The 27,741-nt window shown below is 40.8% G+C and overlaps 1 protein-coding gene across 5 annotated transcripts in view; it reads right to left on the reverse strand.

Moving 5' to 3' along the window:
- Window positions 1-27,741, reverse strand: part of LOC129771231 (neuroglobin-like) — a 185,441-nt gene that overhangs the window by 30,585 nt on the left and 127,115 nt on the right. For all 5 annotated transcript variants that reach the window (XM_055774663.1, XM_055774660.1, XM_055774661.1 and 2 more), the window contains one exon: window positions 718-949. In XM_055774663.1, coding sequence (XP_055630638.1) covers window positions 718-949 — 232 coding nt within the window. The remainder of the gene's footprint in view (window positions 1-717; window positions 950-27,741) is intronic.

Genomic DNA, 27,741 nt, shown 5'->3' on the forward strand with positions numbered 1-27,741 from the left:
TTTCAACAAGTATTTTGTGGAACTGCGAGTAAACATTTTAGCTACTTCCTTCCAATGCGCCTACTATGAGGCATAATGCGTTTCCTTCGACTTTTTATTTCGCGGAAGCGCTTGGTGTTTCGTAGTTGGTGGCAAACGGAAGAAAAGTTTTTTTTCCATTCTTGGTGGAGTTGGGAGACAAATTACACCCTACTTTCTCATTCAGAATGGGGCAAAGCTAACGAGGAATGATTTGTTCAATATTGATCTCAGCAGAAATACCTCATTCCGGGAGCAACACAAGAGCACCCTACTCTTGAGGGGTTCAACAAATCCGTGATAATCCAATATGTTTCTAGTCTTATCATTCAACCAAAAAATGTTGCATAAGATCCTGTAGCTTTACGTTGAATTTGAAGGCCAAGCTACAGAAAAAAATATGTGCACATTCTCTGATCTTCTAGGAAGCACTCAAGATACATTTTCCAGACGAGCAAGAAAACGGATGAAAAATTAATTCGGAAAATTAATACGGAATTAGCACGGCTCTGGAGCACGGAGCAATTCTCTGAATTGAATTGTCCGTGTTGCTTGAAAGCACACATTTCTGCTCGAATATATACAACGGGATAATTCGATGTGAGTTGCATGCGAAGGGCGGGCTTTCCTTCCCCCAAATACCTGTCAATTAGCCAGCCCCACATTAGTCGATTCGTTTGCACGCCACACGTCACTTACCCAGAAGTATTCCTGTTTGAATCCGGGGATCCGCCTATGGGAGGCGCCCACCTGATGGATGAATTCGAAGAACGTGTCTAAATCGTCCAGCCCGCGGATCCCCTCGTCCAGCGTGGTCATCACTTTGTTGGCATGCTCCGCCAGCTCCTCCGATGTGGCCTGTTGCTCTTTCGTTTTGAGCTCTTTGAACTTGGCGAACATATCCAGCAGTTCCGCATGTTCCTCGAACAGTCTGCAATGAAACGAAAATGAAAACATCATCAGCCTTGAGCAAACAACATACCGTTCTCTCTTCATTTACATAGGCAAACAATGCCAACCAACGGTGAGTTTGGACGAATTGTGCTGGGCAAAAGTGTGTTATTATAATTTTTATTGCGATAGTTCATGTTTGAGTGAGTGAAAACATGCATTCTTCTGAACAGGACAGCTTTGTACCAGTTTTGCCCATACTGAGAGCCGGAAGAGGAGAACGATCGATTCAAATTAGATTGCGAACGACGTAGACGTGAGCATATATATCACCTAGGAATCTACGTGGGAGAGACTGTCAATGTTCGATGTACGAAACGCCAGGTTCCATCGTACGCACGAACTGAGTGATGCCATTTATAATGCTGTTAAATCAAGCCTCTGACGCTTTTAGCATCCGAATTACAGTGATGAAAAAACTTGGGTAGATTTTGACTGACACGAACAGTCATTGTCGTTTCCGAATGTATTAATTCGAACTTTCACAGTGACGCGGAATGACGGAAGTTTCACCATCCACAGGGTTCTGGTTGTCGTGGCACCATTTTTTCCCATTGAATGTATGTTCATTACCGTTGCCATCCGACGTTCGCATTAATTAGATCCCAGAAAAATAATGTTCCAAACATTCCGCGAATGCGACAGGGCTTTCATTTGGTTGAATTCGATAACAGTTCTTTTTATTAGATCTTTGTCCTCCGAATATTAATTAGGCTTTCCAAATTCTGAGATTGCTGAAGGCTTCTCTTGTTTTCTGTGAAATGAAAAAAAAAATTTTTAGGTGGAGTACGAATGAAAACTTCTTTTTCGTTGAATGATAATCGTTGTGCTGGAAAGCATGATTTCGTTCAGAGTTATCACTCTGGTGAAACCATAAATTAGGTTGTTTGCGGTTCAGAAAACGATTTTTTTTCGCTTATATCCGGGCAACAACATTTGTATTTGTATTTGTACACATAAAGGGTGTGTCACATCAAATTGCATCACGAAAAAAACGCTGTAGAAATTCGCCCAGTAGACCGATCCTTTTGAAAATTTTAGACAGTAAAATAAAAACTATTAAACAACTTTCGGCATTTTCTTATTATTCATACTTCGAGTCCAAGCCCGTATGCTCGCACCTTCCTCTTTTCCCCGTCCATAAGGTTCTGTACAACGTCAGGTTGTAGTTTTTTTTGAACAGAAATCCATTTTCTCTTGAAGTCCGCCTCCGATTTGACAACTTTTGGGTTCTTCCGGAGGTCCTGCTTCATAATCGCCCAATATTTCTCTATTGGGCGAAGCTCCGGCGCGTTGGGCGGGTTCATTTCCTTTGGCACGAAGGTGATCCCGTTGGCTTCGTACCACTCCAACACGTCCTTTGAATAGTGGCACGGAGCGAGATCCGGTCAGAAGATGGTCGGGCCCTCGTGCTGCTTCAATAGTGGTAGTAAGCGCTTCTGTAGGCACTCCTTAAGGTAAACCTGCCCGTTTACCGTGCCGGTCATCACGAAGGGGGCGCTCCGCTTTCCGCAAGAGCAGATCGCTTGCCACACCATGTGCTTTTTGGCAAACTTGGATAGTTTCTGCTTGCGGATCTCCTCCGGAACGCTGAATTTGTCCTCTGCGGAGAAGAACAACAGGCCCGGCAGCTGACGAAAGTCCGCTTTGACGTAGGTTTCGTCGTCCATTACCAGGCAATGCGACTTCGTCAGCATTTCGGTGTACAGCTTTCGGGCTCGCGTCTTCCTCACCATGTTTTGCCTTTCGGTGCGGTTAGGAGCCTTCTGAACCTTGTATGTACGCAGGCCCTCCCGCTGCTTGGTCCGCTGGACGAATGAACTTGACAAATTCAGCTTATTGACGACATCCCGGACCGAACTTCTCGGATCACGTCTAAACTACTTAACTACGCGCTTGTGATCTTTTTCACTGACGGAGCATCCATTTTTGCCGTTCTTCACCTTCCGGTCGATGGTTAGGTTCTCGAAGTATCGTTTTAGTACTCTGCTGACCGTGGATTGGACGATTCCCAGCATCCAGCATCCCATGAGTGCACAGGATTAATTCACGACGCTCTTTTTCGTTCGACATTTTTCCAAATTTACGAAAAATTGACAGTGAAGCATGGCCAACGTGATCTATACACTCTTATCTGATTATAAGCGAAAGCTGAAGATATAATTCCTAAAAATTAAATTTCTACAGCGTTTTTTCCGTGATGCAATTTGATGTGACACACCCTTTATTATGGGTTCCAAGCAATGTTCTGGAAAAAAGGTAATGAAAATGGTCGAGTTTCGAGCGACATAGCATGCGCTGCCATAACTATTTCGCAAATAGTGACGTCAGTCGTTGTGTTTATCTTTGATTGCCCACCGCATGCATGTAAAAATGCTATTTTCAAGAAGTAATTTATCAATTAAAAACATAAATTTTTGTAGAGCTCCCGCTGAATATGAGGCTAATGTGATAGTGTGGAGTGAATATGTGTGAAATCACGTCGAAAAAGACGGATAAAAGTGATATTTCCATGTGCCATTTTCACTCCCCCACGTTCATAGAAACAAACGATGTTTTATTATTTTACCGTTATGAAGTTGATGTTTCGAAGGCTCTCAGTGTCGGTGTGTATGTTGTGAGTCGATAATCGTCAATTAATCTAAATTTCACCGGAAATGTTACTGCTTTCGAGAACTAAGCATACGACTGCTCTCTGGACCTTTTTACCACATGAATAATCGAAATAAGCCACTATATAATTGTCATCTGTTAAAAAACAACCAGTTGAATGATTTCATGAGAATTTTGGCTCAAATTATCATGCAACCGTGAGTACTTTCCACATTGTTTTGTTTCTTCCATATACATTCCATATTGAATGCAAATAATTACGACACGGTATTTTGCTTGCCAACACAGATACACTTCGCCTACTGCTCCACCTCTATATGTACCTCATTGGGTTCCAAGTATACACAGAAATGTTCTAGGCAGGCTCTTTGTATTCCCATGACATTATCTGCTTCGTCGTGAAAGTACTCATTCATCAAAAATTGATTACTTTGAGGAAATTTTCCTATAAATGAAGATTCTGGCACTTTAAAGTCTGCTTCATTTAATATTGGAACAAATTCTTTTGCTCATTGAATTCCCGACACGTGTTTGCTTTTGCCCACGTGTCGGGAAATTCATTACCTTTCACCATGTATTTATGTCATAACACCAAACGATAGCATTTTGTAAACAACCGCCATGGAAGCCGAACGGAGAGATAAAATTGTGCACAGTTTTCTTGAAAATTCATTGTTGTCGGCATCTAAGCTAGCTAAACAGCTTAAAATGCCCAGAAATACCGTATGGCGTGTTATCAAGCAGTACAAGGAAACATTGACGACGGCTCGGAAGCCGCATTCGAAGCGTCGGAGTGGAACTGTCGACCGGAAACTGCGTGGGAAAGTCATCAAGGCCGTCAAGAGGAATCCCAATCTTTCAGACCGCGATTTGGCCAATAAGTTCCAGGCCGCTCACAGTACGGTGCGATGAATTCGTCTCCGGGAAGGAATAAGGTCATTCCGAGCCAGCAAACAGCCAAATCGGACGCTGAAGCAGAACAATGTGGCCAGAATCCGTGCTCGAAAGCTGTACGACCAAGTGCTGACCAAGTTCGACGGATGTATTCTGATGGACGATGAGACCTACGTGAAGGCGGACTTTGGGCAAATCCCAGGTCAAAAATTTTATTTGGCGACGGCTCGGGGGGATGTACCTGCAAAATTTAAGTTCGTGTTTGCGGATAAATTCGCCCGCAAGTACATGATTTGGAAGGGGATATGCAGTTGTGGACAGAAAACCAAAGTCTTTCTCACTGACAAGACAATGCGATCAGAAGTCTACAAAAAAGAGTGCCTACAGAAACGGATTCTGCCGTTTATTCGTGCCCACGACCGTCCAGTAATGTTTTGGCCGGACCTCGCAAACTGCCATTACAGCAAAACGGTTATGGAATGGTACGCAACGAACGGGGTCAGCGTAATACCGAAGGACCTCAACCCCCCAAACTGCCCCCAGTTCCGGCCGATAGAGAAATACTGGGCAATCACGAAGCGGAGGCTTAAGGCAAAGGGAAAACTTGTTAGGAACATGACTCAAATGAAGAACTGGTGGAATCAAATCGCCAAAACGGTGGACGAAAAGGGTGTGCGCCGCCTAATGTGCCGTATTACGGGAAAAGTACGAGAATTTCTTCGAAACAGCAATGAATAATTTTTTTAATTTTGTTTTACTATTGATTCATTAAAAAAAAAGGTTTATTTTTAAATGTTTTCTTATCCTGAGACTGGCTCACCATATTGCACTGCTACTAAAACCGTAGGCTAACTTCAAGGATATTTTTTTTTTTTTTTTTTTATTTTCGGCGAATAATCAATAAAGTGCCGTGTTATGAAACATCATAATAATAGCAAAAACAATATTACGATCATAAGGTGTTGGACAGGTTATTCCAGACGACATTGGAATATATTCCATCTGATAATCTTTAGAAAGGTTAATGACCTTCAAAGGATAAATTTATCTTGGGCACGTTGAATTGATGTTCATGACTTCCAGTCGGATGTTTATCAGCTCTGATAATAATTGTGTGGTATATATTCCAATGCCGTCAGTTCACTGAAATTCTTCGCATACCGTTTGATGATAAGGTAGGATGTTGATAATCATTTGCCGCGATACCTATTGTTCCAACAGTATTCATTCGACAAAATGAAGACTGAATAAAGGGTGTGTCACATCAAATTGCATCACGGAAAAAACGATGTAGAAATTCGCCCAGTAGACCGATCCTTTTGAAAATTTTAGACAGTAAAAGTAAAGTAAAGTAAAACAACTTTTGGCATTTTCTTTTTATTCATACTTCGAGCCCAAGCCCGTATGCTCGCACCTTCCTCTTTACCCCGTCCATAAAGTTCTGTTCAACGTCAGGTTGTAGGTTTTTTGAACAGAAATACATTTTTTTTTGAAGTCCGCCTCCGATTTGACACCTTTTGGGTTCTTCCGGAGGGCCTGCTCCATAATCGCCCAATATTTCTCTATTGGGCGAAGCTCCGGCGCGTTGGGCGGGTTCATTTCCTTTGGCACGAAGGTGACCCCGTGGGCCTCTTACCACTTCAACACGTCCTTTGAATAGTGGCACGAAGCGAGATCCGGCCAGAAGATGGTCGTGCTGCTTCAATAGTGGTAGTAAGCGCTTTTGTAGGCACTCCTTAAGGTAAACCTGCCCGTTTACCGTGCCGGTCATCACGAAGGGGGCGCTCCGCTTTCCGCAAGAGCAGATCGCTTGCCACACCATGTACTTTTTGGCAAACTTGGATAGTTTCTGCTTGCGAATCTCCTCCGGAACGCTGAATTTGTCCTCTGCGGAGAAGAACAACAGGCCTTGAACCTTCTGAACCTTGTATGTACGCAGGCCCTCCCGCTGCTTGGTCCGCTGGACGAATGAACTTGACAAATTCAGCTTTTTGGCGACATCCCGGACCGAACTTCTCGGATCACGTCTAAACTGCTTAACTACGCGCTTGTGATCTTTTTCACTGACAGAGCATCCATTTTTGCCGTTCTTCACCTTCCGGTCGATGGTTAGGTTCTCGAAGTATCGTTTTAGTACTCTGCTGACCGTGGATTGGACGATTCCCGGCATCTTACCGATGTCCCGATGTGACAACTCCGGATTCTCGAAATGAGTGCACAGGATTAATTCACGACGCTCTTTTTCATTCGACGACATTTTTCCAAATTTACGAAAAATTGACAGTGAAGCATGGCCAACGTGATCTATACACTCTTATCTGATTATAAGCGAAAGCTGAAGATATAATTCCTAAAAATTAAATTTCTACAGCGTTTTTTCCGTGATGCAATTTGATGTGACACACCCTTTACCTGAAATTAACCAGATTTAACCATGCAAATCTGCGGTCACACTTGAGTACACTTGAGAGATGCAACATGTTTGAAGGGATATAAAAAAACATTAGTCGTTCGATAAATCTACTGCCAGATATGTCGGAAGTCCACGATATATGAATAAAATACGTCCATACTAATTCATTACATTTATTCGCAACGAAGAACGTAACCACACAGAATTGAATTAATCAAATATGTGATCCGTTTTATCTACAAAATAAAAAAGGGTCTGAAATTCAATCGAATTCGAAAGGTGTTTCGTGAAGTCACTAATTGAATTACTATTGGAAAAATTATTTGGAGAGAACTGTGAATGTTCAGAATTTTTTTTTTTTTTTTAATTCGTTTATTTTTACAGGCTCAGTTACTTAAGTTTAAAGGAGCCGAATTCTTAAATATATTTTAAAACTATATATATAGAAACAATTTTCTTACATCTATGGTTAGTAAGGTGGAAAACCGATTACTCGCGGTGTACTCGAGTTTAGAAGGGTGACATATTTTTAGGAGATGGATGGGATATAAGGAAATTGTAACAATGTTGATGAGCACTCAATTCTTAAATCTATTCGTATATCTATAGTTTATTTACATTTCAACTTATTCTACTATTTATAGCAAGGGGACGAATTACCCGCAAAGGAAGGAAAGGAGGGTATAAGGACGTAGGGGCAATCACACACGAAGATCTATAGCTTTAAGGAAAACTATTGCCCAGGATCGTTCAAACCTTGGTGATTCTTAGTCGGTTATTTGCAAAAAATGAGAAACATACTAACAACACGACTGTGTTATTTATTTTACCGAGGTCAATGTGTACCCTACCCTTTTTGCTGTAACGTTAATTTTGTTGATTTTGGTTTACTATTGATTCATTCAAAAAAAAAGGTTTATTTTTGAATGTTTTCTTATCCTGAGACTGGCTCACCATATTGCACTGCTAATAAAAACGTAAAACCGTTTCCGTCTTTTTGAATAGCTATAACTCGTACTTGTCTCCAATCATCTGGAACAATATTATGCTCCATAAACCGATTGAATAAATTCAACAAGCGATGTTTCGCCACATCAGGGAGGTTTTTCAACAAGTTGAACTTAATTCTATCCGATCCCGGCGCAGAATTGTTACATGAAAGGAGAGCAAGAGAGAATTCTACCATCGAAAACTCGGAATCAAGATCGCACCTATCTTGTGAAATATCTCGAACAATTTTTTGTACAGGAACGGAATCGGGACAAACCTTCCGTGCAAAATTTAAAATCCATCGATGTGAATATTCCTCGCTTTCATTCGTTGAAGAGCGATTTCTCATGTTTCGAGCCACTTTCCATAATTTTTTCATTGACGTTTCTCGTGACAGACCTCCCACGAAATTTCGCCAATAAGCACGTTTTTTCCCTTTGATCAAGTTTTTAAATTGATTTTCAAGGGATAAATACGTTTGAAAATTCTCAATGGTTCCACTTTTCCGAAAAGCTTTAAATGCGTTCGATTTATCCTGATAAAGCTTGGAACATTGGCTATCCCACCATGGATTGGGAGGCCTTCGACGAATAGTGGAACCTGGGATGGGTTTCGTTTGAGCGCGAACCGCGCTGTCATAGATCAAACGAGAAATGAAGTTATACTTCTCCAATGGAGGCAAACCATCTCTGGAACTGATGGCTAGAGTAATCGCGTCCGCATATTTTTTCCAGTCAATGTGTCTTGTGAGGTCATATGCCATGTTTATAGATTCAGAAGAATTCGACCCAAAGGTGATGGAAATTTTGATTGGCAAGTGATCACTACCGTTGGGGTCCTGGATTACATTCCACTTGCAATCTAACGATAGTGAATTCGAGCAAAGCGAGAGGTCAAGAGCACTTGGGTTAGCAGGAGGTTTAGGTACACGTGTTGTTTCCCCAGTGTTCAAAACGGTCATATTGAAGCTGTTACAAAGGTCATATATCAACGATGAACGATTATCGTCGTACGGTTCCCCCCAGGCAGTTCCGTGAGAGTTGAAGTCTCCCAAGATCAATCGTGGCTCAGGAAGGAGTGAGCACATGTCATCAAGTTGTTTGCGGCTAACCGCAGCTCTCGGAGGCCAATACAAGCTGACAATACAGAGGTCTTTGCCTCTGATGTTTGCATGACAAGCAACAGCTTCTATCCCTCCAATAGGTGGAAGGTCAATTCGAAAAAATGAGTGGCACTTATTGATCCCCAAAAGCACCCCTCCGTATCTATCATCACGGTCCAAGCGTATAATATTAAAATCGTGGAAAGAGATATCATCTCGCGAAGAAAGCCAAGTTTCGGACAGAGCAAAAACATCACAATTGAAGTTATGAATTAAAAATTTGAATGTATCCAATTTAGGGATAAGACTACGACAATTCCACTGTAAAACAGTGATATCTCCGACCTCTCTATTTGAATTAGACATCAAGAGAGATAATCATTGCAAGGAGGGGCCATGTTTGCATCAATTGTTGCAAAATTGTCTTTAATACTGGAAGCATTGAGATGACAAGGGTTCTGATGGAGTCGGAAACATTAAAACACTTGAAGATTTGATCCAAAAGGTCAGACAACTTTATAAATCCCGATTGGGAAGTTGAGCTGGACGGAAAAATAGGGACAGTTGGGGTTTTTGATGTCCCCTCGAGTGCTGGGTCGTTCGAAGATGAACTATTCCCACGGAAACCAGGAGGAACCTGATTTTGCTTGTCCGCTGCACTCGATTTTTTAGGCAAGCTAACAGGGGGTATCACCGGAGGGACTTGTCCTTGAACTTTGGGAGTGGTCACATTTTTGCGCCGGGGATTCCCTTTGGAAATAACCGTTGTGCCCCCGCTAGCTGTGTCCGCTTCTATTTCGTCAAAATTTCCGCAAAAGTGCGCTTCGAGCGTTCCTTCAAAGAGCGGTTCTGTTTATCCCAGCGACTCTTGTAAGTTTCACAAGCTGAGAGCTCATGTGGGGATCCCCCGCAATATGGACATTTATGCTCAGTCGCACTGCAGGATTTGCCCACATGTTGCTCTCCGCAAGTGGCACAGCGCTCCTTGTTGGCGCAATAATCTGCTGTATGACCAACTGACTTGCATTTGTTGCAAGTCATGGGCTTTGGCACGAAGAGTCGCACTGGAAGCCTTAATTTATCCACCATAACGTAGTCAGGGAGGGCGGAACCAGCGAAAGTTACTCGAAACGAGTCGGACGGCGTGAATTTTTTTTCTTCCCCATTCTGGGAAACTTTTTCTAGTTGCTGGCAGTCCAAAATTTTAATTTGCTTCAAAGGGAGCTGTTTAAATCTGCCATCTCCCTCTTTTATTATTTCGCTCGTCAGACCCGTTTCTGTAATCACCCCCGCAATTTCTACGTTATGGCAGGGTACATATACGCGATATTCTATTACAAAACAATTGTCGACAACAATATCGTTAGCGTGCTTCCGATTAGCCACGACAACACGCAGTTTGTTCGGTCTAACCTTTCTAATTTCGGAATAATATCTTGCCAGATCTTTAGAAATTTGAATGACATTTAGAGATTTTCCTTTTGGTTTGGGCCGGAAGAAAACAACCCATGGGCCAGATCCAGGTGAATCTTCTGGATAGACCTTGACACGAGGAGAGGAATAAACTGAGGGGGAGGACGAGGTCGATTGTTGAGCGGGATCAGGAACAGTAGGGCTGGGAGGCAAGTTCGGGAGTTGATCGGAAGCGGGAGCAGGAGATTGAGGGGGTGAATGGAAAGGTTTGCAAATTTTCTTGAGGGGGGCTTGTTTAGGTGACTTAACTCTCCCTCTAAAGAGACATCCGAGGGGGGAACGCGTTTAAGCGACTTTCCAGCTCCCGTAGATATGGAGGGGTAGACAGTGGATTCAATCTCCATGTCAACGGTTCCTTCTTCATCTGCCATTTAAAGTGGCAGATGTACACTTTTTAGTTAATTTTTCAATTTTTTGTTTGTTTTTTCTTTCTTAACCTAATAAAATTATTGATACTTATAATGCACACCACACCAGTGCGGATAATCTCCAACGCGTATCAATCCTTCGGTGCAGCTGAACCGGTGTATCGCACCACAGCACGATAATGGTGCCGATGACGAGAGGCGATAAATTCACCAGCAAACAGCACACAGCGCCCGCGCTGCAGGCCTTCTTCCTCCTGCTTGTTGTGTCCGCTTCAATGCAATCCAGCTACAATCTAGGGAATCCCGTTATTGCGCACAATCACTTGACCAGTCACGAGAATAACGGTACCACTTCAACGATACACGATCACGACGAATGACGATCAATTTGTATTTGTTCCTTTTTTGTTTGCTCGCCAGCCTCTCTAACTGGAGTAAAAAATCTCGTCTCGAGATATTTTCTCCATTCGTATTCTTCTGCAAAACCCAGACAAACCAGCCAAACGAAGGATATTGGGGAATAGTTGGCCATCTGCAAAATAGTTTTTTTTTGTCATTTGAGCTGTCATGTCTACATCGAATTTAATTTTATTGTGATAGGAAACGATCTCATGAAAACGTGTATCATTGTATTCAACTGAAGAGCAAGAGGAGCAATTTTCAATATATTGCTCGCGCATCGCGAAAATCCTCACTATTCACACGTTAAGTTGGCATACTCTGAGTCAGGGGGTTTCATTTTTTTTTCATTACTTGTAGAGTAAGGTTTTTTTCCTTTTTAAATTATACAATCGGATTCTATATACTAACGACAATATTAAAAAATCAGAAAAATAGATTGAACCGTCCGCGTGAACAAATGCAATGAATCAGCTGGAAGCTGATTCCATAGGATAATTGCTCGCACGAAGAATGAGTCTCTATAATGAGAAGTATTTATACGTGTGCCAAAAAAAAAGTAGTAAGTTTTTCAAAAAGATAACGGGGGCCATAATGAATTATTCTGAACAGAGAGAAAATGTATCTAAAATCATTATAATCATATAAATATCATCAAATACTTGGATGTTCTTTTTATAAAGTATTTGATGATGAAAATGATAAACTCGAGAATAGAAGAAAATTTATGAGGTAAAAATATTTCACAGACCTTTTTTTTCCAAATATTTATTTTTATTAAGGCTCATTTGGCGTTAGCCATCAAAGAAACATTTTTTTTCAAATTGGGTTTTCAAATGGGAGCACTTATGAAAGCTTCGTGGGGCACCATCCGAAAACCCCTGATTCTAAATTGTTATCGAGCAATTTTATGCCAAATTTTTAAGTAAGTAGTATTAAGTATTAAGAATATATTTGTCCACATAGATTGGCGACTTAATATAAAAATAAATAAATTTAAGAATAAAAAAAACATTCAAAATCGTTGACCCTTAAAAAAAATCTTAGTCCGAAATCTATATGAACGGTTAAAATATGGCGTACCATATAGTTGTTGTAATATCAATTAGCTATTTAGAAAAACATAACATTTCAAGTACGCCGTTAAAACATTTTACTTAGATTTAAAAAATTTTATTTCACAAAACACCTTTCATCTGATATTTTTATAAACTTTTACTAGAAAATCTCTTCAATTTAATAAAGTTTGTCGCATAGCGATACAAGCTTATCTTAGCTTAGGTTTTTGGAAAATCGGGTTGATACGTTTATACTCCAGGTTGGATGTAGGACCTGAAGTATCGGCTGGAATTAGGCTTAGGTTTGCTCAGCTGTCTGGTCCTGAAAACGATTAACAGACCGTTGTCGGGTATCCAGTGAAGCGGGAATTCCTTTGTAAACTCAAGGCTTATAATGACATAAGTATTGGGTTCAATTCCTGATCGGTCAAGGATTTTTTCGGGTTGGAAACTTTCTTGACATGCCTTGGGATAAGTAATGGGCCTGAAGTTTCGGCTACAATTAGGCTTGGGTTTGCTCAGCTGCTTGAACTCGGAAACGATAGCATCGTGGCCGGGTATCAGATAAAGCGGGAATTCCCTTGTAAATTCGTGGCTAATACTGACATAGGTATTGAGTTCAATTCCCGATCGGTCTAGGGTCTTCCTGGGTTGGAAATTCTCTCGACATGCCATGGAATAAATACGATCAGATAATGGCTTATATTGTTCTTTCGATTAGTAATCTATGTCTGCGAAATAACCAGTCCGTTTTCATTTCAATTTAATTTGCTTACTAGTTTGTTGATGAACAGGGATGGTAAAAAATCACATTCAACGATCAATGAATAAGTATATCCCTCTAGTCGGATATTTTGAAATCACCCCCAGCAGGCGATGCTCTTTTATTCTTCATATGTACACAGAGAGAATACTTGGAACGGTGAGCTACCAAGATCTCAAAAAAGCAATATGAGAGCGGAATCCCAACTGCTTGCACTCTCGAAGCATTACTTCTACTACTCAGGTTTTATCGTGAGTGCAAGCCACAAACGATTAATCCCATTCCATAGAGCGGATGATGAGTTCTTGATCGGAAAGTGTAACAAGAGACGATCAACTGAAATCTTACGACACTCGTCGAGGGATTTTTAATTCTCTATTGCATTTGTCCGCAGTGAGTGGCTGACTCAGTCTCGTGTCGATTTTATTTTGCTGTTGTCTCCCGCCCGATGATCAGCAGACGGGTAATGGATGCAATCGATTAATTTTATTACCAGCAGATTTGGGCGAATCTCATCCCGCCCAAAATCGTTTTTTAGATACCAATAATTCTGAACATTCGCTATCCAACTCTTGACGAGTAAAGTTCAGTGTCGTTATTGTGCGTTGCCACTTTTACTATTGTGCGATTGGTATAGTGTACGAGTGAAGGTCATTGCTGTCCGCTTTCGAATTGACCTTTTGTGAAGTGGAACAAAGGAAGCAGCGCTCTTGCAGCTTGCAGCCCCTGGCGGCTGTTGAACATTGGCATAACGGGATCGCCATCGTGTGGCTGTCGTTAACGGGAATTATCATCACGTGACCGTGTGAGCGATTCTTGCGCTATTGTGTTGATCCATAGCGCGTAGCCTCTGTCTCTCCCTGGTTAGGGCAGTAGAGCGCAGTATCGGAACAACTTTTATATTAAGGTACACATATTTAATATTAATATTATTGTTCAACTCATATGTTCATTGCTTAATATTATCATCATAATTTTTTGTTTGTTTGTTTTGTTAAAATTTTTGTAAAATGGAGAATAGTGCAGGATCTCCAGAAATGGAGATCTCCGATAATGAATCCCATTCAAGATCTCGGAAAAAACATAAACGAGTCCCTCAAAAAGAAGATAATTCTTCTGGGGACGAATCTGCTCATCCTTCCAAGCCCCCCTCTAAGAAAATAGCAAGCCTCCCTTCTGAACCCAGTGTTACTTCCACTCCCCCTCTCCCATCATCGATTTCGCTTCCCTCTTCTGATGTTTCCGATCCAACCCAATCCTCGTCCTCGTCTTCTCCCTCTGTTGTCTCCGCTCCACGTGTCAGAGTTTATCCAGAAGATGCACCTGGAACTGGCCCGTGGGTTGTTTTCCTCCGGCCAAAACCAAAAGGAAAAAGCCTTAACGTGATTCAGATCATGAAAGATCTGGCCAGATACACTTCTGTATCTGAAATTCGCAGGGTTAGACCGAACAAATTGCGGGTTGTCGTGAATGAACGGAAACACGCAAACGAGATAGTTGCTGACCAACACTTCACTCTCGAATATAGAACATTTATACCCTCCCATAACGTAGAAATTGAGGGGGTGATAACTGAAACGGGTCTGACGAGCGAACAAATAAAAAAAGAAGGAAAAGGCAAGTTCAAGAAGCTTCCCTCAATGGAAGTAAAGATCTTGGACTGTCGCCAACTCGGGAAACTCTCCCATGATGGGGACCAAACTAAATTTACGCCGTCAGACTCGTTTCGAGTCACCTTTGCTGGTGCCGCCCTCCCTGACTCCGTTATGGTGGACAAATTGAGACTACCTGTGCGACTCTTCGTGCCAAAGCCCATGACTTGCAACAAATGCAAGTCAGTTGTTCACACTTCAGATTATTGTGCCAACAAGGAGCGCTGTGCCACTTGCGGAGAGCAACATGAGGGGAAATCCTGCAGTGCGAAAAGTGTCCATATTGCGGAGGATCCCCACACGCGCTCTCAGCTTGTGAAACTTACAAGAGTCGCTGGGAAAAACAGAAGCGCTCTTTAAAGGAACGCTCGAAGCGCACTTTTGCGGAAATTTTGTAGGGCGCTTCTCCACTGGCTCAACAACAACAACAACCAATCTCAACACACAATATCTTTTCCACGTTGCCAGTTGATGAAATGGAAGCGGACACAGCTAGCGGGGGCACACCGTTTATTTTCAAAGGGAATCCCCGGCGCAAAAATGTGACCACTCCCAAAGTTCAAGACCGGACTGTAGAGGGCGTCCATGTTTAAAACAAAGGGCTTGTGATGTTCATCGGCTGCCAATAAAGGGACCGCAGGCTCTAGAAGATTCGCGATGTCCGGTTCACTTATGAACGCCAAGTCGAGAAGTCTGCCGTTCGAATTTGGAAGCGAATTCACTTGAGTTAATCCCAAACTTAGCATCGGTTCAGTAAGCGCCAGTTCCTGTTCCGTAGATGCGTTAGATGGTAAATAGCCGTTCATGTCCTCATCGAAGACCCAACTCAAAAGCGGGAGGTTGTAGTCGCCTAGTGCCAAGATTATATCTTTACTCGAACATCCATCCATGATCGTCTGTAGCGCGTTGGTATGAAACGTGTAGAGAGCCGGACTGGAGAGGGGGCGCAAATAGATAGCTGCGATGTATAGTGTTCTGTACAGCAGACTAATGCGCACAGCTACTTGCTCGAGATGGCCACAGTCCTCAAGCGGTACTACAGCACACGAGTAGTTGGATTTGACCGCGATAAGTACACTACCTCCTCTGGAAAATTGGCTGGTAACAGGATTACGGTCGCAGCGAAAGAACTGATACTCAGAGGATAGCTCACAATATGAAATGTCCGCACGAAGCCACGTTTCAGTGAGAACTAGAGCGTCGTAGTCACAGGTCGAGAGCATCAATCGGAGCTCCGTGGTCTTCGTACGTAATCCCCTCACATTTTGGTAGTATATGACGAATACAGGATCAACTGGAGGTGATGAGTTATCTGGAATGAGGGCCCGATGGCCCTCAATATCCTCCGGTGGTAGAGCTGTTAATGGGCTACCGTGTTCGACAGTTGTGTAGACTGAGGTGTGCGAGCATCGGATGGAGTGAACGGGTCTAGACGAGGCAGTTTTGTCGTGCTCGGCATCCGAAAAACCTGGGAACGACGAACATCCTCGAACTCCCTGAAGAATATTCCAGCTGGCCAGGTAGAAGGGTCCATTGCCGTGTCCTTCAGGTTCGGATTGATTTCAATTTTGAATGACACAAACTGAAGTTTTGTCAGGTCGGTTTCCTTCTTCACTAGCTTCTTAGCAACGACGGTATCTGAGCATACTAAGCAGTCCTGAACCAACATGGCAACGTCCTCTTCAGAGACTTGCGGGTCAATCCGTGAAAGATAAATCCAGAATTTGTCAGCAGGCTTGGGTACAGTTGCGATAGTCTTGGCAGTGGGTGCTGATGACTTAGTCCCTATTCGCAGAGCTGCTGTTGGCTTTCTTGTAGGCGTTACATTCAATTCAGCGCGAAGCCGTTTTATATTGGGCCAGACTGTTGATGCGACTGTGCTGGGAAGTTGAGCTTGGACAATAGATGTTTTAATTTCACCAAGCTCGGTTAAAATAGGTTTTAACGAGTGTCCGATTTAGGGCTGTCTTTATTCTATCATATTTTCTGTATAAAACATTTATTCCATGTAACGGATAAACATGTTATTTGCAAGTGGTTGAAAAATCGTGAACGAGAATTGTGTCTGAAAATAATTTGATATTATAATGATATAGCAAAAGGTAAATTCAACGGGGTCGATTAGAAGATCATTCAATGAACAGTTCTGCGATTGGACCCATGAACTTGCTCATACTAAGAAAACGTGAATGTTTGAAGGTATTGCTAACAAAAAAACAAATTTTGGGCGGGACGAAGTTTGCCGGGTCAGCTAGTAATTTCATAAAAATCGGCCGAGCCGTTTCGGAGGAGTTCGACCACAAACACCGTGACACGAGATGGTTATATATAAAGAAGAAGATGTCAACATTAACCTGAAATCGATCATTTAAGGCTTGCTTCAAAGGACAAGCTATCCTTTCTACTGACGCGGAGCGCGATCTATTATTTTCTTCTTGCTAGGGCTCGATTTCGTTAGTCCATGTGGAGAAGCTTGTTTTACGATTTTTACAATGGTCAAAAAGACTTAAAACATAACTTGTAACAAATTTATATTTTTGAATTTGAATACGTTTGGTATACCGGATTGCAGAAAATATTACAGACGGCTTTCGGTGAACCAAATCTATTCGAAACACGTTCATCTGAGCGATACACGGCATTCAAAATCGAACGGGATGTGGCAGACGAGTTGTCTGGTTGGTCAACTAAATTTTACATCGACGGCGGAATAACTTAAATGACAATTTTAGTTTCCATTTTCTCTACAATGGTGACTAAAATCGTCATTTGAGTTTTGAGAGATATCCTCAAGTTATGTCTGAAGAAGCTATTCTTACTATTTTATAATGTTGGGATCGCGTTGTCACAGGACTATTATGGAAAGGTCTGAATTTTCTTCAAGAACTCAATTATAACTGGTGATGAGACATGGGATCATATGTTTGACGCGCGAAAAAAATGCCTTGTACAAGTGCCACATCCTAGAGACAGTTCCTCGTTCATCATGCACTAAAACCAGAATGTAAATTCACCATTCTGTCGTTTACTGAATGAACCATGATTTCATTCAAATAAATAATTTCTCTGAACCGAACCACTCCGAACTCGTCGGTTGGGTTGTTGGCTTTTCGTCTCTGATAGCGCCAAACAAACATTGGGAACGTTTTGTTTGAATGGTTGGTTGGAAAGTTCGACGGTAAATCATAAAAAAAGTCAAATCATAAAAATAGATTCCAGCTAAATAAACTCCGCTCGAAGCGAAGGATTGCACGCGCGTCTGGCGTTTACTGCCGAACAGTTTCAAGCTCGATTGCGTCGTTCAATGCTTATCGAATTGCTGCGGACTATTTCGAGGACTTGATAGCCAGCTCAGCGATGGGTCGACACACACACGAGTAGTGAGCACGCGATTCTGGTGCAACGTTCTGATCGTTGTTATCCAAATCCAAGTCCCACTTGCGGATAATAATACAATTTCCCCCCTGAAAGCATTAAATGAAAAGTTTATTTATTTATTTATCTGCCCAACCGTTCGCCCCTGGCCAGCAGCGCTCGTATGTATTTTATGCAGCTCATATCCGACCGATTCGACTGGGTTGTCCCATCGAAATCAACCTTTCCGAGCACGTAGGCGAACAAATTGGACATGGTGTCGGAGGATGAATTTATGCAAATTAGCAGCTATCATTCGGTCGTTTTGAGAAATATCCCAATCATCGTCACCATAACGCATTTTTGACTCACTCATGTCCCAGAATCCCAGAAGAGAGAGAGAGAGAGGGTGGTGGCGGTGAGATGGGATGGTATTAATTGTTTAATTTCTTTTCATATCCTAATTGGCTTCGAATGTGTACACATCAGGGGAGATCCCCTCTTTTCCCCATTCCCAATTTTCAATCGTCGACAAACGAGTTAAGTTTTGTTTGCTAATTTGTAACTGATGCCAAAGCAGTGGGATTAAATCTTGAATTATTCATTTAATTTATTATCTCTTTGGTTTTGCCGAGATCGGAAGAGTTAAACTCAACACATTGACGATTTGGGGGGTGGAATCAAACGCCTCTCTTCGAGCTGACTGAGTGATGAGGATTCGGTTCATACGGGTGATCCAATTAGCAAGCAAGAAAAAAATATCACCGGAGATACGAATTAATTCCACCGAAAGCTCCAGCCTGTGAGTCATTGAGTGTTGGTGTATGGTTTATGCATGGCGTTGGATTGTCACTAAATCCCGAGTGGTCCACCGCAGAGGAAGTTGTCAGTATCAATACGTCGATTAATCTTCTCGCATATGTTTTCCTCTTTTCCTGTTCCTGCGTGTTCTGCTGTCAATAAGCTTTTTATGCTGCGAAAATGGGACTCTGTCTTCGGCAGGAATGTGATTTAGGCGAGCTGTATAAATCTGACTCGATGTGTAATGAATATATTTCGTGATTGCCTAGATAGAATGATAAATAACGTATTTCCGTGACGTTTCTTTCGCCTCTGGGTCTCCGGGTTCGATCAGGAAGTAATGGGCTCGTTTATTTCACTCTGTGGTTATTGTTTGATGCATAAATTTATCTTATATGAGTTTGTGTGTTACGGTGACAGTTTCGCAGTCTATTTCCCACTATCAACACACAACCACAAAAACCTCTGAAGCTAAAAGTATAAAACTGATTCAAAACCAAATCTTTTAGGATAAATTATTTGCAGTGCAACTGAGATCCCTTTGTGAATATTTATTTGGTGGATCAGCCATAACTCCGCCTCTACTGTTTTCGACAAATCCCTATGGGATCCAATTAATTCAAGTTTGAAGATCAGCTCTCCGATGTCCTTGTCTGTGTTTCTCTCTTGTGTCGCTCGGTTTCAAACAGCGGATTCGTCGAGATGGTTTAATATCATAATAACAAAAGCTCGGTTGAATCACTCCATTCCAACTATGTGAATCAGATGGTTTTAATTAAGTTTCGTGACAATCTCAACCAAAAGACACTCCAATTACGTTTTGCGTCATCAAGACGGAGTGTCATCTGAAATTGAGAATATTCAGGTTATCGTATCGAATCGATTGAGTCGAAAAAAAATGCTGCTAGCGAGACACTTTACCATCATCGAAACGGACCGTTTCAATCATCCCAGTGAACGAACTCTCGAACCGGGCGAGCCTTTTTCCCGTCTTATCTTGACGGAGACAGAGCGTGAGAAATTGGGACAGAAGACAGCGAACGATAAGAGTTTGTTACATACGTCGCTCGGAGTTTCCAAGAGTCGGGGGGTGAATACTTCCGAACCCGCAGAGTATCCGTGGTTTTGGCGTTCTATTTCGGTTGGGAAAGTTTTTGGGGAGATTCATTTTTCATAATGCTCTGCCGATGAGTACTGCGCTAAATTAGTTAAAGTTTCCTACTCCTTAGAGGGGGAGCGCTTCCTTCGAAATGAGTTCCAATGAGGGGTGTTATCTTGCTCGGAAATTGCGGGAAATAATTGGAAGGATGACATACATATGAATATAGCATAATGATTAATAAACTTTAGGAGCTTGACATTTTTAGGTCACCCAAAATGAATTGTTGTCTTTTTTTTGACGTAGGACTACGTCTAACCGGAAGATATAGGGGGTGAAATGGAAATCTAGGCACTGAACAAGTAGGAAAAAATGCAAGATTTGGAACGCTTATAACTCGAGCATTTCTCAATAGATCGCAAAGGTTTTTGCATCAATTGATAGGAAATATATCTACGCATCTATCATAACGAATAACATTTCATTTTTCTTGAGATAAATAATTGAATAAATGTGAAATATCAAGCATTGTCAAAATGCACTATGTGCCCATTTTTGATTGGTCCATTTTGTGCTCCTCAAATCGTACCGACCAAAACGGGCAACCAGAGCAGCAGCGAAATAGAATGAAGCACGATTGGAAAGGAAAAAGAAAAAAAATGAACGAAACATTGGTCGCAGTCTCACACATGCGTAATTCTCGAGCAAGCCAGTCAGCTTAAAAATCCCCGCTCCGCTGCCGTAACGATCATTCTTTGTGTGGACACTGACTGGACAACATCGTTGCTGGACGAGCTGGACGGCGAGGGATCGAGTGCCTTTCTCAAGGCAAGAGGGCGGAGGTGGTAGCGCTGGAGTAGAGTAGAGTAGAGTTTTCAAAGGGCCTTTCTCAAGGCTAGAGACGAATGCAATAGTTTAAAGTCTCTATAATTCAAGACCTTCCTTCCTTCCGTAACGATCATTCTCATCCAAACCGTACACCACATCGGTTCGCATCACAACACATCAACAAACCAACCCAAGCAGCCATGTCTGGACATGGTAAAGGAGGAAAAGTGAAAGGAAAGGCAAAATCCCGCTCGAACCGTGTTGATCTGGAGTTCCCCGCAAGGGTAGCTAGGCCGAGCGCGTTAGTACCAGTGCACCAGTCCACCTAGCCGGCGTTATATAGTTTCGGCCGCCGAAGTGATCGAGTTAGCTGGCAAAGCTGCTCGCGACGATAAGAAAACCCGCATTCGGAACAGAACACATTCGGTTCGGTGGACATCAAGACAACAGGCAGTTGCAGCGAGTGGCGAGTGGCAAACGCAATCACAAAATGGCATCAGGTAGCAGAAGAAAAAAGTTTGTTCTTTATACAAACTGCTTTGGTGGCAAATCCAGAACAAGGCGGCATCGAGGACGTTCGAAATGGTTTTTTTCAAAACCACGAGTACAAAGTTTTCTAAATTGGAACCATTCCATAAAACAAGGCGCTTTTCAGGGCCATTAAACCTTCCAAAAAAGAGTTTAGGAAATACAGTTCAATGCTTTCTAAACCAATATCCAAAATAATAATAAAACACAAATTGATTTTTTCATAATTTGTTTGCCAGGCTATGATGAGTATGTGAATTTGGCAGTTGTTCTGAGCTTATTGATAGTTGGGGACTTTCCTGATTATTCAATTTTCACAAATTCTTAAATTGTTTCCAGATTGAAAGTACAGTAATTTACAATTAGTTCGACATTTAGCTAATTGGACGGACATGTAATGCGACTTATTTAGTTGAACATTTTTGTAAACATTGAGATCCAAATTATGACCCCACATTGAAAGTCGACACTGTACCACTGTCATCGCAAATGTTCAATTACAGGTTAAAATCGCCTCCAATGCGACACTGAGCGGTGCTTCGGCACGTCGCATTGAATGTAATTTACTGTACAACATGTCACAAAGCTGGATGGGAACAAATTTTCCAACTGTGAAAGCTGTGGCGAGTGGCAAACGCAATCGCTGAACAGAGAGGTTTAGCCGAACAAGATGGGGATATCGAGTGATAACAAAACAATAAACTCTTTAGATTGAAGCTAATTTTGTGATCCTGAAAAGGACCCTTTTTAGCCTGCATGTGAATCCAACGAGCGAACAAATCGTAATGAATGTATTTTTTTGCCATCGCTCCCTTTTAACGCTCATTCGTTCGTCTCGTTGGACTCGCCCCTTTGGCTGAGTCTGCCGATTTGTCTCTATCCTGTGAGTGTGTACCGCTAGAGTACAAAACGCGCGCTGATGACCACCTATGCATTCCCTATCACAGCCATCATTTTGATTGTACGATATGTGCATACGCCAAAAGTTGCCCGGCGTTGATAAGTACAAAGGTTTCAGAAAAAAACGCAAAAACACAACGCCAAAGGTTCTTTTCAGAACCACCAACATGTTCATAAAGAGTAAACAGTAAACTAATCCATTTTTCAGGTAGATAGGTAGGTATTCACGTAGGAGAAGAAAATCAAACAATATATTTAAAATATATATTTAACAAAAGCTGTTCCCTTTGTATAGTCCTACGTCACTCCGGTTATGTCCCCGACATTACCCACCCGTCTTTTTTATTTTATTTTAGAATGTTGTCGACAGTATGTCACCGACATACACTCCCTGAATTTCTTAATTAAATGATTGGAAATAATCTCCCCAGAACTGTGCTGTTTCCAAAATATCTATTGTAACTACAGCTTCCGTCTGGAGCTCTGCCATCGAAATATTTATATTCGAAACCAGACAGCAACAGACTCTACGAAAAAGAAGTGACTATAAATTTGTGAGAAACAAAAATAATGTGACAAATGAGAACCCGGGGGAAGCTGGAAGGATTTAAAAATAAAATATGAACTGTTACTGTGTTGTCAAAAAACAACACTCAGTTGGTCAGTGTTTCAAGTTAATGGCTGCCATATGGAACATAAATTTCGAATTTCATACACGAAACGGAAGGCATGACGATTCATGTGAACACAACATACCATGGTGATACACTTTTCTATTCTTTTCTTCACACTTTTCTCGGGAATTATTTCAGTTCCCATTCAGATCCTCAAACACACATTACATTGATTTATATCTCTCTATGTACGGAATGCAACCAGATTGACGAAAATATACGATGAATTGGAACATCTATGGAACTAAATATGAACTGTCGAAAAGCTAGAATGAAAACTCAAACAGAATGCGGCTAGAACTAAACTTCTTCATGTATCTAGATAGTGAAAATCAGAGCCAGTGCCAAAAATCGTCATTTCAAGGAAATCGCGTTAAAAAAGAATTCACTGTTTTATGGAATAGATAAGGTAAGTGATTTTGGTTTGTCCTGTCGAAAATACGATCATGATTTGTCCACTGTTTTGAATGTTCTAATTCAGCACACCTTTGTCAAATCATGTATTCGAATGTTTTAAAACATATAAATAAAATTGTCTTTTCCATGATTTACAGTAGTTTTATAGTATATTTTTACGGATTCACATGTTTTAAAGGGTGATAAAATACACTTTCTGTTGATGTCAATGCACTCCTCAATTGAGCTAACTTTTAATCAAACACCAGATGATTATTTGGCACGTATTCAGACCTTTTCTAGACTATAACACTCACAAATATTGTAAACATCATGCCTGCACACCATCGTATCAGATTATCAGAGCTAAACCAATAAATTAACGCATTTCGATGACCTCAATTCTGATCATGAGTTGTCCAATTAATCAATGTTGTTTTGTCCACATGATTTCTATGGCAACCGCTTGGCGCGCTGCAGTTTGTTTATGTCATTCGCGCATAACAGAAATAAAGTTTTTCTGTGTTGAGTGTGTTGAGGTGAACACTTTTAAAATGCCCAAGAAAATGCAATATTCTGAAGAAAGCCTAAATTATGAATGGACTAATATGATGACAGTAAACTCAAGCAATGATGAACGCAACATCTACTTGAGAATTCGAATGTTTTCATTCAAAAATGGTGATTTCTAAAGCCGGACAAACCATGACCACTTTTTGGAGAAACCATGATCAGAGATGGTCAAACCATGACCATAATTCCTCTTTGAGGAATATCGTTAAAAACATATAAAATTTAATAATTTCAACGCCTTATGGTAGTATTAGCAACTAGAGACTTGGAGCTTTTCAACAAACCCAAACTCGTATCGATTATATGTGATGTCCATGAAGAAAAATCGATTTGCATTTATTAGTTGTGTAAAAACACCCCAAATCAGACAACCAAGATCATATACCCTTCCTGTTACTGGAAAGAAGTAGAATACACGGCGGATTGAGATATGTTTCGTGACAAATCACAACGTTATTTTACAAATTATTTTTCGAAATATTTCGTGACGGACAATCAACGATCTACGACTTATGACTTACGAAAAACAGAGTAGTTCTTCAGTTTTTATATCTAGGATCTTTGAAATTTATATTTATTAATTTTAGATTTATGGATTTTTCATTTTTGGGTTTTGTTTTTATGGATTTAGAAGTATAAAATTTTCAGTTTTTATATTTTGAGAATTCAGATTTCTGATTCCAAGGATTTCACATTTTTGGAATTCTGACTTTTGAATTTAGTGTTATTAAATTTTGGAATTTTGGTTTTAAAATTGTTGGGCTTAAGTTTTTTGATTATTGTTTTTGGATTAAAATTTTTTAAAAACATTAGATTTATGAATGTAACAATTTTGTATTTACAACTTCTGATTTTAGTTTCTTGAATTTGAATGTTTTGAAATTCAGATTTTTCAAATCCGGAATAGTAAATAGTGAATTTTTGATTCTCGAGTGTAAGACTTTTGGATTTCGCGTCCCTGGATGTTAATGTTTTGGAATCTTGTCGATTTGATTTTGGAATTCAGAAAATCTTGTCGATTTGATTTTGGAATTCAGAATTTTCTTTTTCGGAATACGAGGCAAAAAGTATGGTATAGGGTGCCAATGAAAATCATCTCGATTTTCCATATGGAGCTTCGTACGAAATGTTGGTTTATACGATAAAATCCCCAATGCGAAAGATTAGCTCAATCATTTACTAATGTCGCAGATGTTAAAATTTGAGTTTTTTAAAAACCGAAAACTCGGGGTTCTCAAAAAAAAAAAATTTTGGTGCCAAATGTTTTATAATTGCATGAAATTTCGAGATATACTGTTATTTGGAAAAAAAAATTCTGGTAAAAAAAATGTTTTTTGCTTTGTCGTTTTTTGTCTGAAAATTCGATTTTTGACATTTTTTAACAATTTGACATGCTATTTCGAAAAAAAATTCTTGTAAAAAAATTTTTTTGGCTTTGTCGTTTTTTGTCTGAAAATTCGATTTTTGACATTCGGCATCAATTTTTTTTTTCGAAAACACTGTCCATATTCCCACCTCTACATGTGCATATCACTCGCATCGATAAAAATGTTCTACTTTTCGGCTTGTTTTCATTTCAGTAAAATACCTTTTTATAACTCATTTTGCCAATTATTTCGAAAAACGGTATATTGAAGTGCAACTAAATTGTAAGTTTTGGGAAACATGAGTTTCCAAAGTTACAGTTGAAGTTCTTCTCAACATGTCCGTGCATGTCCCCCACTTTCCCTAATTCGAGTTTGTGAAATAGAAAAAAGTCATACCCATGTCTCGTCGCCAGTAATTATGCGTTTGATGAACGTGCGATTAGAATTTGATCGTTCAAGCATGTCTTCAGCCACTTGACTGCGATTATTTTTTTGAAGAAAATTAAGCTTTTTTGGCACTAGTCGTGTTGCGGTTTTTCAAATGCCCAAAACATCAACCAAAATATGATTCACAAGCTAGGTCTCTCAAACTTAAATGACGATTTCCGAGCACCATTCATTTTATTTTGTCGATGTTTCCACCACCTCTTAACACATTGCGGACCGCTCACGAGATTTCTCGTGTTTCGCGTTACTTCTGTTACGGATGGATCACGAAATAACCCGTGTTTTCTACACTTGAAGGATAAATCCTTGGTTTCCCAAGAATCTAACAAGGTCTACCGATGGCTCGTCTTCGTCTCATCCACATCGAAGAAAACGATCTCATTCGTGGAATCCGAACAAATGAAGCGTTTAAGTTTGCCCCAAAACGTGCGGTCCTTAATGTGTTAAGGTTTTGTGTTGAAACACAAAATTTTACTCAACCAATAAAAATGTTTATATCAAAAATCGCCGAACGAAAAAAAATAACATGTTCTTAATGAAATTATTAATTGACATTAAGACCACTGACAGTAGTACCAATTAAAAAAAAAAAAGCTCAGCGGGAAGATTTGAAATTACAAATTCCTGGTATATATTAGGCTGTCAAAAAAGTCCTGCGGTATTTTTTTTGAATTTTCATTTGTTCTTAAAATTAGTTACAATCATCTGTTTTTTTTATTTATTTAATGTCAAACGTCTTCGACCTAATGGTTGTACAGACTGCTTATAGGGACTTAATTCTATTCTTATAGATTAACCTACTAATATTAAAATCGAACAGTTCAGATACCTCGTTAAAGACGCGGCAGCAAGCGTCTAATGGATTATTTTGCCCATATATGGTACGGTGATTAGGCATCGCCAGGACTCGATGGTGGCGTAGCTGTCGGGATGGTGCGTGTAGGCTAACGTTTCGAAGTAGATAGCTGCAGTCAATTTTGTCTGTCAATACATCGAAAATAAAAATTCTCTGTAGCATCAATCGTCGGCTTTCCAGGGTTTGCATTCCAATAAGTGCACAGCGCTGTTCATAGGGTGGTAGGTTGGTTGGATCATTCCAGGGCAGGCCACGTAGAGCATACCTTACGAAGCGTTTCTGAACACGTTCGATGCGCTGGATATGTACAGCGTGATATGGGGCCCATACTTGTACTGCGTATTCCAAGACGCTGCGAACAAAAGCACAGTACAACGACTTCAGAGCGTAGACGTCATCGAAATGAGCTGTGTTGCGTCTCAAAAATCCAACCATCGCATTTGCTCTTGAAATTGTGACCAAGACGTGCTCATGGAAACGCAGCTTGCTGTCAAGAAGAACTCCCAGATCTTTGATTCTATTGACTCTCTGCAGTGGCGAGAGATTCAACATGTATCCGTGTACAATAGGGGAGCGAGAGCGCGTAAATGTGATGGCCTTGCATTTTTCAGCGTTTACATGCATTCCATTTTCCTGGCACCAAACCGTTAATCGCTCAATGTCAGCTTGCAGTATGCAGCAGTCTAAATTTGAATGTATTACTCGGTAAATTTTCAAATCATCCGCATATAAAATTTTCTCCGAACATAACCTTTCGCACAGATCGTTAACGAATAATACAAAAATCAGAGGACCAAGAATGCTTCCTTGTGGCACACCAGATGGAATCGTAAATTCGTTGGATCTAGTACCGTGGACCTTGACAAAAGCTTTGCGGGATGATAAGTATGAGGTTAGCAGGTTTATGATCCAGGATGGTAAACCAAGTCGATCCATTTTCAGAATAGCAAGGTCGTGGGGTACTTTGTCAAAAGCTTTGGAGAAATCGACGTAAACAGCATCAACTTGTTGCCGCTTCTCGATTTTGTTGATTAGCATGTGAGTGTATGCCATAAGGTTCGTGGTGGTTGCGCGTTTTTTAACGAAGCCGTGTTGGGACTCTGAAATCACAGGCTGTACAATCGGACATAGTGCACCATGAAATAGACTCTCGAGCACTTTTGCTAGGCAGTTTAAAATCGATATCGGGCGATAGTTTTCGACATCGTGAAAGTTGCCTTTCTT

This window comes from Toxorhynchites rutilus, chromosome 2, assembly GCF_029784135.1.
Source record: "Toxorhynchites rutilus septentrionalis strain SRP chromosome 2, ASM2978413v1, whole genome shotgun sequence".
NCBI classification, from domain to species: Eukaryota; Metazoa; Arthropoda; class Insecta; order Diptera; family Culicidae; genus Toxorhynchites; species Toxorhynchites rutilus.